Source organism: Lithobates pipiens, unplaced genomic scaffold, assembly GCF_037356315.1.
Source record: "Lithobates pipiens isolate NorthernLeopardFrog02 unplaced genomic scaffold, aLitPip1_a1.2 Scaffold_16, whole genome shotgun sequence".
NCBI classification, from domain to species: Eukaryota; Metazoa; Chordata; class Amphibia; order Anura; family Ranidae; genus Lithobates; species Lithobates pipiens.
The window spans coordinates 452,003,004-452,020,534 of NW_027507748.1; the positions used below are offsets into that span (position 1 = coordinate 452,003,004).

The 17,531-nt window shown below is 40.8% G+C and overlaps 1 protein-coding gene across 1 annotated transcript in view; it reads left to right on the forward strand.

The window, feature by feature from the left end:
* LOC143983294 (PI-PLC X domain-containing protein 1-like) overlaps positions 1 to 17,531 on the forward strand; it is a 40,789-nt gene that overhangs the window by 6,023 nt on the left and 17,235 nt on the right. The window contains exons 2-4 of the mRNA XM_077482809.1: positions 2,913 to 3,043; positions 12,797 to 12,933; positions 16,981 to 17,109. Of these exons, the coding sequence (XP_077338935.1) occupies positions 2,932 to 3,043; positions 12,797 to 12,933; positions 16,981 to 17,109 (378 nt within the window). The 5' untranslated portion in view covers positions 2,913 to 2,931. The remainder of the gene's footprint in view (positions 1 to 2,912; positions 3,044 to 12,796; positions 12,934 to 16,980; positions 17,110 to 17,531) is intronic.

Below are 17,531 nucleotides of genomic sequence, written 5' to 3' on the forward strand. Positions count from 1 at the left end.
CTTTCCGGCAGACTAGGTCCGACAGGATCAGTCCGTCTGACAATCTGATCATGTGTGGGCTAGTCCGATCGTTTAAAAAAAAAAAATCATACGGACCTAGAAATAGAACGTTTCACATTTATGTGTGCTAGTTCGACGGACCAAATACGACACAAGGGCAGCTATTGGCTCCTGGCTATTGAACTTCCTTGTTTAGTCCCGTTTACATCATCACGTTCAAAACAAACGGACATTCGAACGGACTTAGTCCATTTGTGTGTGGCCAAGTCCGTTCATTCAGAAAGTTTGTCGGAACTCCGCCGAAAGTCCGTCGGGAAGACCGCCGGACCTAGTCTGCCGGAAAGTCCGGTCGTGTGTATGCGGCATTAGTGCACACAGTATATCGTTTGGTAAACTGTGTTTGATTGCTGTAAATGCAGTCTGCATTTTGTATTGCTGGAGGAATTGACTTTGAGATGGGGAGTAGAAAGACCTTGAGCTATTGAGGTTTTTTGTTGTGTGGCCTCATCACACTAATGCCGGCCATACACTGTTTGAATTTCGAAAATCATACCTAAGAATTTTTGTATGAATTTTGCACCATTAGTGGGCTGCAGCAACAGCTGATTTTCGTGTGGAAATCAAATTTGAGGAATCGGACATGTTGGAAATTTTTGGAAAAACAAATGATATTCTAATCAATGATGGGAGAATCATGCGAGAAATGTAATAAGAAAAGAAAATTTTAAGAAAAGAAGATTCCCGACCACGAAAATTCTTTTCTGTAGCAACATGAGGTGAAATTGAAGGCTTGATCGGCCGAATTTCGAAAATCAATGGTGGCATCATCGGATCACAAAAAAAACGAACTTTCTGATTTTGAAAAGAAAATTTGTTTCAATTTCGATCAAGTATGGCCTGCATAAGTTACAGTCCTGCAGTTATGTGTGAGCGATAACACATGTAACACAATGGTTCACTAATTGCTAATCCCTGTGATAGACCAACACAAAGTGGCACACAGTTGTGAAGTGAAGGAAAATAATAAATGGTTTTCCAATTTGTTTACAAATAAATATATGAAAAGTGTGGTGTGCATTTGTATTCACCCCCCTTTACTCTGATACCCCTAATAAAAATCCAGTGGAACCAATTGCCTTCAGAAGTCACCTAATTGTGTAATTTAATCTCAGTATAAATACAGCTGTTCTGTGAAGCCCTCAGAGAACAGCATCATGAAGGCCAAGGAACACGCCAGACAGGTCTGGGATAAAGTTGTGGAGAAGTTTAAAGCAGGGTTAGGTTATAAAATAATATCCCAAGCTTTGAACAATTCATGGAGCACTGTTCAATCCATCATCTGAAAATGGAAAGAGTATGGCACAATTGAAAACCTACCAAGACATGGCGGTCCGCCTAAACTGACAGGCCAGGCAAGGAGAGAATTAATCGGAGAAGCAGTCAAGAGGCCCATGGTAGCTTTGGAGGAACTACAGAGATCCACAGCTCAGGTGGGAGAATCTGTCCATAGGACAACTTTTAGTTATGCATTCCACAAATCTGGCCTTTATGGAAAAGTGGCAAGAAGAAAGCCATTGTTGAAACAAAGCCATAAGAAGTCCAGTTTGTGAGAAGCCATGTGAGGGACGCAGCAAACATGTGGTAGAAGATGCTCTAGTCAGATGAGACCAAAATTTAACTTTTTTTGGCCTATAAGCAAAATGCTATTTGTGGCGGGAAACTAACACTGCACATCACCCTGAACACACCATCCCCACCGTGAAACGTGGTGGCAGCATCATGTTGTGGGGATGCTTTTCTTCAACAGGGACAGGGAAGATGGTCAGAGTTGATGGGAAGATGGATGGAGCCAAATACAGGGCAATCTTAGAAGAAATTCTGTTATGCCGCATACACACGACCGGACTTACCGGCAGAAAAGGTCCAATGTAATAATTTCATCAGATATTCTGCTTCAGCTGACTTTCTTTTTTCAAAAAGTATGACAGACCTAGAAATAGGACCAAATACGACGCAAGGGCAGCTATTGGCTACTGGCTATTGAACTTCCTTTCCTAGTCCCGTCGTACGTCATCGCGTTCTAAACGAACAGACTTTGGTGTGATCGTGTGAAGGCAAGTCCGTTCGGTCGGATCTCAGTCAGAAAGACTGTCAGAGTTTATTCTGACGGAAAGTCCAGTTGTGTGTACGTGGCATTAGAGTCTACAAAATACTTAAGACTGGGGTGGAGGTTCACCTTCTAGCAGGACAATGACTCTAAACATACAGCCAAAGCTACAATGGAATTATTTAGATCAAAGCATATTCATTTGTTAGAATGGCCCAGTCAAAGTCCAGACCTAAATCCGATTGAGAATCTGTGGCAAGACTTGAAAATTGCTGCTCACAGATGCTCTCCATCCAATCTGTCAGAGCTGGAGCTATTTTGCAAAGAAGAATGGGCAAAAATGTCACTCTCTAGTAGAGACATCCCCAAAAAGACTTGCAGCTGTAATTGAAGTGAAAGGTGGTTCTACAAAGTATTGATTGAGGGGGGCTGAATACAAATGCACGCCACACTTCAATATTTTTTTTTTTTTTTTAAGAATTTGAAAATCATTTATCATTATCCTTCCACTTCACAATTATGCGCCACTTTGTGTTGGTCTATCACATAAAATACATTTATGTTTTTGGTTGTTACATGACCAAATGTGGAAAATTTCAGTGGGTATGAATACTTTTTCAAGGCACTGTAAACTGAAGACATTTTGAGAAACCTTCAAGACCTTGAGCATATTGTGCTGTTTTCAGATTTGTTCCAAATTGTTCTGTTTGTTCTCCCCATTTTATATAGAATTATTTTCTTTTGTTTTATTAAAGAATAATGACTGTGCAAGTACCAAATTGTTTTTGGATATTTTATTTTTCAGCGTTTTGTGGAATCACAAAATGGAAAGCTGTTCCCAGGAACTTGATACGCAGGTGTTACAAAATCAACAATGGATGTCACAACTATCCGAAACGTTGTGGGATATACCTCTGTACGATTTATCAATCCCAGGTATTGCATTGTGTTTCTTCTCTACTTTTTCATACATATTTTTGTAATGCATTGTTTTTTTTTTGTTTTTTTTTTAAATATACAGTAACTTTCTTTTTTTCTCTTATAAAATTGCTATTACTTGTGTGATGTTAATGCTTAATATGGTATCAGTGATGATGCTTTGATAAAATGTACCAGAAATAATAGGGCTGTTTAATTTCCTCTCTGCCAGATTTTATACAACTGTCATATTGTGTCCTATGAAGAATCTTTTCAATTTAAATAAACAGATATTTGGCATGAGTGCTTGGCACAAGACATTAAAAAGAAACTGTCACCAGATTTAACTTTTTATTTTTAAGCCTTTCAAAGATCCCTGCATGAACCTAGGCACAGTTAGGGTACTTTCACTCTGGGGTGTTAAGGGCGTCGGCGGTAAAGCGTGTGTCCCTATTTTTAGCGGCACTTTAACTTGTTTTAGCGCTGCTGAGGTGCTTTGCAGGCCCTTCAGTGGCACTGCCTGTTGATTTCATTGGGCAGGGGCGCATTAGGAGGGGTGTATATACTGCTCCTAAAGCGCTGCAAAGATGCTACTTGCAGGACTTTTTTTCCCGTCCTGCAAGCACACCGCTCCAGTGCGAAAAGCACTCAGGCTTTCACACTGGAGTGACAGGAGAGGCACTTTACAGGCGCTATTTTTAGTGCTATAGCGCCTGTAAAGTGCCTCAATGTGAATGTGGCCTTAGGGTCTGGATCTAACTAGCAGTTGAAGCCTATGTGTCCATCTATCCCTACAAATCTGTAAATTGCACTTTTACAGATTTTTGCAAGCACAGGAAGTGAAGTATAATGCCGCGTACACACGACGGACTAAGTCTGACAGTCTTCCTGAAGGACTTTCGGCGGAGGTCCGACAGACTTTCCGAACGAATGGACTTGGCCACACACAAGCACACCAAAGTCCGACGGATTCGAACGTGATGACGTACGACCGGACTAGAATAAGGAAGTTCATAGCCAGTAGCCAATAGCTGTCAATAGCTGCCCTAGCGCCGGTTTTCGACGGTCAGACTAGCATACAGACGAATGGATTTTTCGACCGGACTCGAGTTCCTTCTGAAAGGATCTAATGCTTTAGATTAGAATGCTTTAGATTTAAAGCATGTTTTAAATCTAAAGTCCGTCTGATTTTTGGACAGCAAAGGTCCGATGAAGCCCACACATGATCAAATTGTCCGACGGATTTGTTCTGTCGGACCTAGTCCATTGAAAAGTTCAGTCGTGTGTACACAGCATAAGAGGAGGCAATGTCATAAACCCTCTCAGGGCGCCCCCCTTCCCCAAAGCACCCACCCCCCCATGTTGAGGGCATGCAGCCTGGTACGGCTTGCGCTTGGTCGTCCCCACCCCCTTTTCTGACTGCGTGCTCGGATAAGGGTCTGGTATGGATTTTGGGGGGGACCACCACACCATAGGGGATTTCCCTTAAAATCCACACCAGGCCTAAAAGGGACATTGTTGACTCTCTCTCATGCTCGCTGCAATAGGAAAATGTGTTTTTCTATTGCAGCGATCGCGAGATGTACAGTACCCTGCAGCCAAAAACCAGCATGATAGGATCGCGCTGGAAACGGGCAGGTGCTGTAGCTGCCCTTCCGTCGTATTTGGTCCATGAGACCAGCATAAAGATGAACAGGTTCCTCGCTAGGAACTGGGTATGGCGTAGTTCCAGCGGGAGAATTTAAAACATGTTCAATTTCTAAAGTCCGTCTGATTTTTGGCAAGCAAAGGTCTGATGGAGCCCACACACGATCAAATTGACCATGGATTCGTTCTGTCGGACCTTTGCTGTCAAAAAGTCCGGTCGTGTGTACGTGGCATAACGCTTCAAATGTTGAAATTGTCTACTTGCACTAAAATACACTACGTATTTTTTTATTTTTAGAAAAATAGTTTTCTAGTATTGTCCGAGGGACATTATCTAGTTCTTGGTCATGCAGCTGCCCCTATTTTGACATGGCCACCAAACTCAAGCAGCATTTTTATACTTCTGATTATGTTGATCCTAAATGCATGCAGTGGTATTTGCATTCAGGAAAGCTGTTTGCCTGTTTAGTACAGATTATCAAGGGCATTGTCACTTTTGGACATATGTTCATAAACTAAGAGTATTTACAATTTTGGATAATACGTTATATTTGTTACATGTTCACATGGTATAATTTAAAAAGAAGAAACATTGTGGCTTACTTTATTAGATGAACTATTAACCAACAATACTGCGCAAAACGAGCAAAAGGAAAAAAGAAAAAAGAGGTGATTGTAGACCAAGAGAAATTGTGATAAGCTATGGGCTGCTAACACGCTAAAATTAGGGATTTTTTAGCAAAGAAAATATGTCGAAGGTAAAGTGTAAGCGCTCAACTAGTGTGTCTTTAGTAATCATGCATATTACTATATCTCAAAATACATATAAAGTGATCCCAAAATGAAGGGAAAATATTACAGTAATGTGACAAAGAAAGTGACTGAAAAATAAAAATGTATGTGTGAAAACCACAAAATAACAACTATGTGGATAAAACTTATCTCAGTGGAACAAAAGCCAAACAATGACTATAATTATATACAAACATTGCTGAAAATATATATTAAAAGTCCATAAACAGGCGTGTAGTCCATATGGGAATGTGCAAAATAACGATCCAAACGTGTTGTGCTGACAACCAAGGTTCAGTGGTGTTAAACGGAAAGGGATATTATTTCACCCTGTGACAGTCCCACCACCTTATAAGGTCCAGGCTTACCGGAACTGGATGACCCTAGCAGACATACGTCTCAGGGGTCAATCAGAGCTTATGATCCTAGCCGAGGATTGGATGTATCAATCGTGCCGTATACGATCACCACAAACGACTAGATGTAATCACAGTTCTTCAAATGTATATGTAAATCCGACAACAACTCAGGCATGGAAGATGAAGAAACAAAGCCAACATGGCATAATAACGTTTTTAAAAAAAGACCTTTAATAAAAAATGTTCTAAAACTCACATTTCCAGAGTAGATAGTAAAACATGTCAGAGAGACAAAAGTGGCAGTAGCGGAGTCCTCCCGACTACTTTATTAGATGCTCTTTTGTTAAATTTCCAGCAATGAAAAATCCTACTCAGTTCTCTTTGTTAGGAAGAGGGCTGGGAACCTGCGTTTCCCATGTATAACCCCTGTCTGTACTGTGCAGGCATCACTTGTACTAGATTTGAACACTGCCCTTCTTAAAGCCTGGAACCCACTACTAGTTTTTCTAAAAAAAAAAAAACGACAGCTCAGGTCAGAGCTGCTGTACTATGTGAGGTTAGTACAGCAATCTTCCCTGTTGTTCTATTGTGTTCTGAGTCCTGACAGGCGGATGGGCCCTCCTGCCAGAACACTCTGGTCAGCGCTCTCCGCCATTGCCAAGCGCTGATCGGCCCATGTGTACGGCAGTTGGTCTGACAGAAGCTGGCTGCTTAGCCAGCTTCTGTCAAAGAGTCACGCCCAGTGGTGGCCCATCCATAAGGGGTGCACAGGCACCGCCCTTCCCTGTCCATGCGTTCAGCCCCCTAATCTACATGCAGGGTGCCAAAAGCATGGATTCCAATGGGGGGTTTTGAAGCATGTGATTATTGCCAGAGGCACCGTATACCACCGGCCACTGCCACTGGTCATGACCGAAAAAGGTCTCCCAGTTGGCTGAGAGTGTTCTGGCGGGGGGCTTCTCCATTGTACAGTATGTTAATGAGAACTGGACTCAATCAACGCCAACCCAGCTGTTGGGACAGATCACAATGAGCTAATTGAGAATTTCTTGTAGTCAACCATGACACCTTCTCCTCAGAAACATCTAAAAGGTTAGAAATATTTAAAAAATAAGTATGCTGTGTGAATAGGAACACATAACAAACATAAAGTGGAGTTTTTTTTTAAATTTGACTGCAAAAGTGGAAATTCACTTTAAACATCGCTGGCCTTGCACCGAAAAGCTAGGTATAAAGCAACGATTGAATGCAAAAGACAACTATTCCATAACTGAGTAAGCCCATACGTGCCATTGGCATACTATTTGAAAGGAACAGGCCATGCCATTTACCTTTGTATTTTCCCATTAGATATACAGAACAAGATAACCTCAGAAATAAGGTCATTCTTTCCATAAATGACATGGAACATAATGTACAGTAATGAATCCGTTGCAAACGTACTTGGAGCTGGAGAATTGCACAAATCCCCATATAAGACCATGACCTACATTTGTTCCCCTGTAGCTCTTTTAATCTGTGCAGGTTTTGATTATTTACAGTATACAGTTAAGGCTACACACAATACAATGCCGACAATCTATATCCGTTAAGGGCACATTTTCCAAAAATGAGTTCCTTATTAAAATGTATTCTGCACAGTTTGACAATATACTTTTGCACTTTGTCATAGTAATTGATGCTCGGTTAGCAGTGGATAAACAGCTCTGTTTTCCAGGTCACGTCGCCAATCAGTGAGCTTGTTGTTATGATACTGTCTGCAGGTGAACTACTTTTTAAACTGTTTACAGCCACTTGTCCACAGGCATACTTGTCAGTTACCAAAGGAGAATATATTGGTTATCTATGTTTCTAAAGCTGGCCATAAACTGTTAGATTATTTTTTTTCCCCTCAGCCTGTGGGCTGAACAATAATTTCTTATAGATTCCTCTATCCGCATTAATGGGGCAGATGGATGAATCTCCCCTCCCAAGCCCCATTAACCAAACTGTTTGGGTGACGGTTTTCAGACAGGCTCCTTATGCCGCATATACACGATTGGAATTTCAGCCAGCAAAAGACAGATGAGAGCTTTTCATCGGAAAATGCGACCGTATGTATGCTCCATCAGAATTTAGCTGGCTGAATTCCCGCCAGCAAAAATTTGAGAGCATGTTCTTAATTTTTCAGACGGAAAATTCTGATTGTGTGTATGCAATTCCGACACCAAAAACTCACGCATGCTCAGATTCAACTAGGAGATGGAAGCTACTGGCTACTGGATATTGAACTTCCTTTTTGTAGTCCCGACATACGCATTTAGTACTTGCATGGTATATATGAGCACATCCCTAGCCGCAACACAGAAAGAAAGAGCTGGGACATGCTGCTTTACATCAGCATGTGACACGAGTAAACATCGGCATGAGAAAAAACAAAAAAGAGCAGCATTACCTTACTAATCAATAAATTAACAGTAATTGTGGAACCCTCTAAAGTATGAAAATCTCAATAAACCTCAATAATACCACAGTACCGGTCTCTGTGATATGTAACTTTACATATAACACACATCAAACTGAAAATAAAACATAAAACAATCAACTTAGCAGGGATGGTGGAAACCCCTCCTATAGATATTTGCGAATTATTGCACTATGAAGTTAATACCTATAAGAGGGGCTTCCATTATTCCTGCTAAGTTTCATATTGTATGTTTTATTTTCAGTTTGATGTGTATTATATGTGAAGTTACATATCACAGAGACCGGCATTGTGATAATATTGAAGTTTATTGAGATTGCCATACATTAGAGGGTTCCACCGTAATTGTTAAGTTATTGATTAGTAAGTTAGCGCTGCACTTTTTTAAAATTTTGTAGCATTAATAAACATCTACACATTTCAGCGCTGTCCCACCAGGCCAGCCCCCCTATAGACAATGTGCCTGGCTGCTGAGCTACTCTCCCCATCCCTGCACTCAGTGCACAGATAAGCACTGATGGGCACTGATAGGCAGCACTGTTTGGCACTGATAGGCAGCACTGCAAGGAGGCACTGCTAGGGGCCACTGGCAGCACTGATGGGCAAATTGATGGGCAGCACTTGTGGGCAAACTATTGGGCAGCACTGATTGGAACTGATAGGCAGCACTGCTTGGCGGCACTGCTGGGCAAACTGATCGGCAACACTGACATTGATTGGCAGCACTGATTGGCGGCTCTGATAGGCACTGATTGGTAGCGCTAATGGGCACTGATAGACGGCACTGATGGGTATTGATAGGTAACACTGACATTGATTGGCAGCACTGATTGGTGGCTCTGATGGGCACTGATTGGTAGCACTAATGGACACTGATAGACAGCCCTGATGGGCACTGCTAGGTGGAACTGATTGGCAGCACTGATGGGCACTGGAAGATGGAATTGAGTGCAGGAATGGAGAGGGGAGTTCAGCAGCCAGGCAATTTTCTATAGGGGGGCCATTCTGGAGGGGCACAATTCAAATGTGCTGATGTGATTGGCTCTGATGGGCACTGTTAGGCAGCACTGACAGGGACTGGTTGGCAGCACTGAATGGCACTGATTGGCAGCACTCATGGGCATTAATTGGCAGCACTCATGGGCAGCGACAGAGGAGAGGGGGAGTTTCACATGCAGCAGATGACAGCTGACTTTCTACCTGCAATTAGTTACATTACCTGACAGTTTCACACATTGAGCAGCTCTTGCAAGCCTCGCCATCTGCTGCATATTAAACAATTTCACAGGCAGCTGTAAGTTACACACACCATGGATGCAGCCTTTCAGAGCACCAGGGGGGCTGTCTTTTTTAGGACATGGTCTGTACTGCCTCCATGGATGTTACAGATCGGTGGCCTCTGAGTCCTGTCCTGCCCACTACAGCAAGCAGGGACAGAAGTACATCCCTGCTTTCTGTAGAAAGAGCTACAAATGGGCTGTGCCAAGACCGGTGGCTGGGGGAATAGGAGGTATAGTAGCCACTGGTCTTACAAAGAGGAAACCGGTGGGGATTAACGGTTTGATTTGAAAATGACCAGGCTAATTCACAGCAACTGAGCTAACAAGAAGATGGGTGACATATTCAGTAAAGGGAGGAAATCAGCAACAAGGACATGTAAAAATTTTGCCCGAAGTTCTGCTTTAAGACCTTTTGTGCCATTGTGAGTACTTTTGCTTCCATTTACTATATCTGTGCTGAGTGTCAGGTTCCCCTTTTTGTCTTGAAAGTGTAAACAGTTTGCACATACTTTGTATAAGTATAAGGAAGTATATCGTGCTTGGCAAGCACATATTCTGAAAAATAATTGCAGTGTTTATCTTAAAATTAAATCTGTTTTTCAGTTTTGTTTTCTCAAAAACGTTCGGAATCTATTGCAATTTTCTTACCTTGAAATCCTGCCAGTAAAAGCACTTCTTATTACAGCGTTGCCCAGCGCAAGAACAAGGCAATATGTAGACTATTTGCCTTTTGGAAATTCACCCCATGGCATTTTTGCACAGCTCATTTCAACACGCTGTAATGCATGACAAGAAGTAAATACAGCTGGAAAAAGCGAACACTGCAGTGTGTTTTAATAACGCATTTGATCGGAAGCTAAGCGGTAGGATTTGGGTACTTAATGTCCGCCAACACTCGCCAGTTGTCGGGAAGAGAGACAGAACTGCAATATGTAAACAAGGCAGATCAGCATTCTGATAGGAGGGGAGGGATGGAATTTGTGTCCCTGCAATACAGGGAATAAATTCCATCTCTCCCCTTAGTGAAAGAACCTAACATAAACACAAATTAGGCACACAGTTAACCCTTTGCTCGCCCCTGATGTTTAACCCTTTCCCAACCAGTGTCATTAGCACAGTGACAGTGCATATTTTTAGCACTGATCACTGTGGTCACTTGTTCCCAAAAAGTGTCAGAATGTCCGCCGCAGTATCTCAGTCTCGCTATAAGTTGGTGATCACCGCCATTACTAGTAAAAAAAAAAAAAAAATATCCCAAAGTTTGTAGACGCTATAACTTTTGTGCAAACCAATCAATATAACCTTATTGGGATTTTTTGTTACCAGAAGAGGAATATATATTGACCTAAATTTATGAAGAAATTATATATTTAAATTTTTTTTGGCTAAGTTTAACCACTTGCCGCTCGCCATATAGCAAAATTATGGCGGCAAAGTGTTTTCAATATCCTGACCGGACCTCATATGAAGTCTTCAGGATATTAAGCCTGGGGGCTTAATATCGTTGTTGTGGCATGTCAGTCTGACACACTGCAACTCCAATCTAGGTAAAGAGTCTCTGACGGAGACTCTTTACCATGTGATCAGCCGTGTCCAATCATGGCTGATCACGATGTAAAAAGGAAGAGCCGGTGATCAGCTTTTCCTCACTCGCATCTGTCAGACATGAGTAGAGGAAAGCTGATCAGCTGCTCCTCTGACGGGGGGGGGGGGGGGCTGTGCTGATTGGTTATTAGAACAGCCCCCCAAGGATGCCCACACTGGACCACCAGCGCTGCCTGTAGGACCACCAGGGATGTCACCACAAGGTATGCCACCCTAGACCACCAGGGATGCCAATCAGTGCCTACAATGGGCATCACTGATTGGCAGGCATTATTGTTTGGCACTGATTGGCATCCATCAGTACATCAGTGCCACCTATCAGTGCCCATCTGTGCCACATATCAGTGCCACCTATCAGTGCCCATCAGTGCCGCTAAATGCCACCTCATTGGTGCCACCTCATCAGTGCTGCCTTATCAGTACTTGTCCGTGCAGCCCCATCAATGCCCATCAGTGAATGAGAAAACTTTTTTTCAAAATGTTCTGTCTTTTTTTTTATTTAGCAGAAAATAAAAATCCCAGAGGTGATCAAATACCACCAAAAGAAATCTCTATTTGTGGGAACAAAATGATAAAAATTTTGTTTGGGTACAGTGTTGTATGACCACGAAATTGTCATTCAAATTGCAACAGCGCTGAAAATTGGTCTGGGCAGGAAGGTGTATAAGTGCCCTGTATTTAAGTGGTTAATAGCAGAGAGTAAAAATTCTATTTGGGTACAACATTACACGACCGCACAATTGTTAGTTAAAGTAACGCAGTGCCGTATCGCAAAAAATGGTCAGGAAATGAAGGGGGGTAAATCTTCCAGAGTTCAAGTCAGTAAACAAGGCCCTTAGACATTCACATTTATTACAAGTTGCTGAACTCTCCTGAAAAGCACAATTACCTGGCTGATCAACCAGCTTCACTGATTTACTGACCCAGAAAAACCAGATCAAGGCAGAATGTTCTTCTTCTTAACTGATTTGCATAGTTGTTCAAGATCAGTGACTCAAACGAATGCAATCGGTCAGTATACCAATGTCTTGGAAATTTATAGAGCGTCAACTCCTATCTTAAAATTGATCAGTGGTACCAAATTAATAAGTAGTGAAGTAAGGAACAGACACGAAAAAGCTACGCCCTGCATCTTTCCGAATAACTGTCTAGTTTTTTTTTTTTTTTTTTAATGCTTTAGTAGGTGTCTCATTAATATTACAATTCTAGGCAATACATAGGGGGGATAGTTTCTTACTAGGGTCTTCAGAATGTGAGCAGGTAGCAGAAGAGTTAATATTACGCCAAAGACTTGGTTACAGTAGACAAAGCATACAAAATATACACCGAGTTTAAAATTTGTGTATGTAATGAGCAAATATGACTGCCCCTATGCAAATTTATCATTATCAATTGAAAACAAGGCTTTTAAACTTTGACACATTTTGAGAGGTTAAATACTGTATGTAAAATCAATCATCCTTATCACTTTTAAATTGATCTGATAGCAGGGCCATTTTACAAACCAGCTGTTCTCCCCAGAAAGCCATTGCTCTTAAGTATAGATTTAAGCTAAGATTTGATGACCTGATTCTGCAAGCTGGAGACTTTGGATCTCATGATTAATTGTGTGTTTCTTTATCAGGGAGTCATGACACCATGACTTATTGTTTAGACAGATGTTCACCAATTGATCCAGATTCGCCAAAGTTGCTGCTCTTTTTAGGAAAATATGTGCCTTCTCTGACGCGCAAAATAATTTTACGATGGAGTACGACACAGGTATCTATTTTATTTTGAAGATTAGAAACCATAACTAATCTTTGAGGTATGAAATCTAGCATTCATTGTTAATCACTAACCCATGTATTGGCTAAAAAAAAAAATGATAGGACTGTATTATTTACTGCATGTCTGTTCTTAATTTACTTACCAGATGTTAAGGTAGATCATTATTTTTATTATTTTTAATGCTAGCTTGAGGTTTTTTTATTTTTTTCAATGTGATGGTATTCACAGTTGTAGACCAAGTGTTTTTTTTTACCCACATCCCTACTCTTGTTCAACTAGGTCAGGCCCAGACCTAGATATTTGGACAGGCCACACAGGCCTTCACTGGCAGTCCCCCTATTGGTTGCTAGCCAATGACTTGCTTAACAAATTCAGAAATCATCAATAACTGGGTTTTAATTTTCCTAGAGTGCCCAATTCTGCACTAGAATTGTACAACTGAAAAATTACTTTCCAGCTAGAAATACAAAAGCCAAAGAGGGCATGACCTGATATGTTCCTAACCGAGGCACAGTCATACTTTTTTTTTAGTAGCCTTCGTTAGTTAGAACCCTCTATCAGGCTTTTATTGCCTTCTGTGTTCCTGTTGGAGGGATTACTGCCCATTTCCTGTTCTCATGATCACAGGGAAAAAGATGCAAGAGGAAGTTTCCCCAATGGGGTCACAGACAACAGAAAAAAAAACATATTAAGGCTCTAACCTTTTTAACCTTTAAATAAATAACTTGTCTGGAGTCAGGCAAGACATTCATCTTGGGCCATCAATAATAACCTGTTCGATGGATCTAATAATGAACACGTCGAGAAAAATAAGGCAGTCCAAAAGTGTCAGCTGTACCAGTTGGCCATTGCTGGTTAGTCTGTTGGTTGGTTGTAATGAAAGGATCTGATCTATTCTATGCACTATTCATTATTTGTAACTTGTGACAAATATTACACAGACACCCTAAAGAAAATTGTTGCTCCAGGGAATATCTGATTGCCTCCTGAGGGAAGAGGAAGAATGTGTTCCCCCTTTTGGAGCAAATCGTTTTTTTTTTTGCCTTCCTTGGGATCAACTGTAGGTATAGGATTGTGTATATGGAGATTTGTATTTTATTTTATTTTTTTGTTGGTTAAACTAGATGGACCTATGTCTTTTTTTTTTCTGTCTGACTAACATATGAAAATATGAGTTTTGTGATAACAAGTTATTATGTTGCTCTTCAAGTAGTACTAAAGCATAATTATAAGCTTTCTTAAAAATGCAGCTTCCATCTCCTCCTGCCTATGATGCGTAACCTATATAAAAAAGATCAGTTTATGGCTGCACTTCTCCTGCAACACCGTCCACACCGCTCTTTCTTTAGTACAGTCAATGCCACTATTAAAGCATGGGAAGCTAGGCTCCAACAAAACAAACTTCTATCACATCAATCCCTAAACCTCAATCCAATCTCAGTCCTTGAACTTATTTGCTTATGCCTCACACTCTCCTCCTGGTCATCAGCTGGAATTCATCACATAGGGATCCTCTACAATGGCAGAACTCTATACTCATGCCACGAGTTGCAGTCCAAATACCATATTTGTCATCAAGACTTCTACAAATACCCTCAAATACGGCATGCACTCAGTGGCCTACACTGGTCGGATTCCAACCAAAGTGTAGGAATTCTGCAATTCTCACAACTTTACAAGCTCCTAAACTCCCCTCCCCCAGAACAGAAACTCCCTACGATGAGTAAATGGTAATACACTTTCAACTTCTCTGCCACACCCAAGACCTGGTACCAAGCATCCCATGCCACTCAATGGTTCACCAAGTGTCTTACTCATTGGGAATCAGACCAAAAACTACAACGCTTCTGGTACTACAAGCCTGAAAAACTGTCCAAAATCTTCCCATCTCATCCCCCCACTTGCTGGAAGAACTGTGAAAATTTGGGAACTTCCCCACACATATGGTGGTCTTGCCCGGTAATTTCTATGTTCTGGAAAGATGTATTTGGAATGAACAGGTTTATCACGGGAACAGCTTGTAGTGTGACACTGCAGTTGGCATTGCTGGGGGTAGGAATAGAGGATTGACCTCATCCACTCCAACCACTTATCACTCACATCTTTATTGTGTCCAGGCTTTCCCTTGCTCGGCAATGGAAATCTGCCACACCCCCGGCTGTATCTCACCTTATAGCAATCCCAAATTAACAATTCTAATTGGAATTTATGTTCACCAAGGCTCACCTAAATGTCCATATTTATCAAAAACTGGAAGCCTTGGATGGCTGACTCTAGAAGTTCCCCACTTAACTAGGGAAAGTATCTACTCCTCAGCGATATCAACGAGGTGAACATTATTGGATAACCTATAAGTTACTAACCTTTGTTTAACCTGTAGTATTGATACTAGCCATAAAATAATGCATCTATGCATTTAAAAAACATAGTGCAATCTCTTCGCTTAAGGCCTACAATATTTGTTTGTTATATAACCCCTAACTCTATACATTTCTGGGAATGACGTGTCTACATCAGTAACTTTTAAATATGTGAATTCTGCAATACCTTTAATAAAAAAATCTGTTTAAATTTTTTTTTATTTTTTTTTACCCGCTCAAGTGTGGTCACATGATATGGAAGCTCTGGATCCTCTGTGTAAGGGCCACTCAACGACAGCTCCTATTGCCCCTCCTTGTTGGTGCTTCCTCTGCTCCCCTGCAGCAGCTGCTCTCTGACACAGCAGTCAGAGCTGCTGGATCATGTGACCACACAGGAGCCAGTTAAAAAAAGGTATTTACACTGATATTTTTTATACAGACTATGAAGGATATATAGGAGGAGGAGGGAGGCTGCCTTCTTATGAATGCTTGGTATTAGGTTTATTATCCACTTTATTATTGAATTGATTTATTTACAAGAGATTGAAGCCCTCATTTTTTAAGATACCCTTTGCTCATCTCGAAGACTGCAGGTTGTAAGCAATTTAGATATGTCAGGGATGCTTTCCTGTTTTTAACACTTTTGCAGACAGCCTGATCAATAAATATAAGGAATTTTGAAATGGCAGAATGATTAAGCATTCCAATATAATTCTTATAAAAGCAGGGAAAAAGAAAAACTGAAAAAATGATATATGTTAACTTAAGTTAAATTCAATTTAAGGGCACTTGCACATGGGTGGCTGAGCCTATGCAGCATTAATTCCACTGGCTTTCCCCTCCCCAGGAAGCCCAGATGCTGTGTACTACCTCCCATAGACATGAATGACTGCATGTACTGGAGTATGTATCGCTGTTGACGTAAACAGGAGTGTAGTGTATGGTCGTATTCAAAGAAAAGAAAATGTTCTCCTGTGCTATACTTGCTCATGTGCAAGAACCCTTAATTAGTAAAATAATAGCTTCATAAAATATAAGGATACATTTACTGTTGATTCCTTTTTATTTTCAACAATAAAATTATTTATGTAAACTCAGAGTTAAGCCAGCCATAGATGATTCGAATTTCAGTCAGTTCAGCAGGGACTGGCCAAGATTCAAACCATGTACAGGTAGGCTGATTGTACCCAAGTTGCTCAATTGATCAGCTTGTGTACAACCAGCCTGTTGGATTTTACATGCGATTATTGCTAGCAGCTATTATAACTGCTAGCAGTATTCGCTGTGTTCTCCAGCTGGGAGAACACAATGGCTCTGTGGGAGGGATTCCCCAATCAACACTGATTGTGTTGATGGGGTAATCGAGTGAATTTCTTTCCCGCGACCACGCTCCATCTATGGCCAGCTTTAGAGTTGTATGTGTTCACAAGCGTTACAAAATACAGCTGAATTCAGGATATTTGGCTGGGAGGTTTTCAGTTCTGCTTTTGTTAGAACTTGTAAAATAAAATGTACTGGTCTTGTTCCAGGGGGACGTTATCGTGAAGCAAACATAGCTGCTACTGTTCCAGGGCATTATTCTCATATAGTAATTTAATTATATTAATTAATTTAAAAAAATATATATATATATGTGTATTGGTATAAAATGTGTAAATTGTTTTTGTAATTTTTTTAGACTTTAACGATTGCTCAGCAGCTGGATGCTGGTATCAGATACCTCGATCTTCGAATAGCTCACAGGCCTGACATTCCTTCTCCAAACCTCTATTTTGTACATGGATTGTATACGTTTTTGACAGTAGAGGTAAGTGACTGCTTACTGTAACTAGAGGAGAAACCAGTTTCCTATAGAAATCATTCAAACAAATATATTTACTTTATAAACATAACGAAATGACATAATTGTAAGGCTCATAATTACAATTTAAAGTATATTCAAGTATTGTCCTGGAAGCCTTGTTTGCTAAATTGCAATTAAAACTGTTCTCTGAATAGAAATGTTAAAAAAATCTCCTTCTTTCTATCCTTTCTTTCTCTCTCTCCCCCTCTCTTTTTCCTTCTATTCCTAGTCTTCTTTGGCTTTTCTTGACATGTAGGCCGTTGCCACCGACTCATTTACACATCTCTCGAAGTGAATATACATGGGGAGATCGGAAATATAAACTAACTGCTGTCTTAGGTAACTAGCAGAGAGTGATAATACTTCAATATGACAGCAGGGGGATA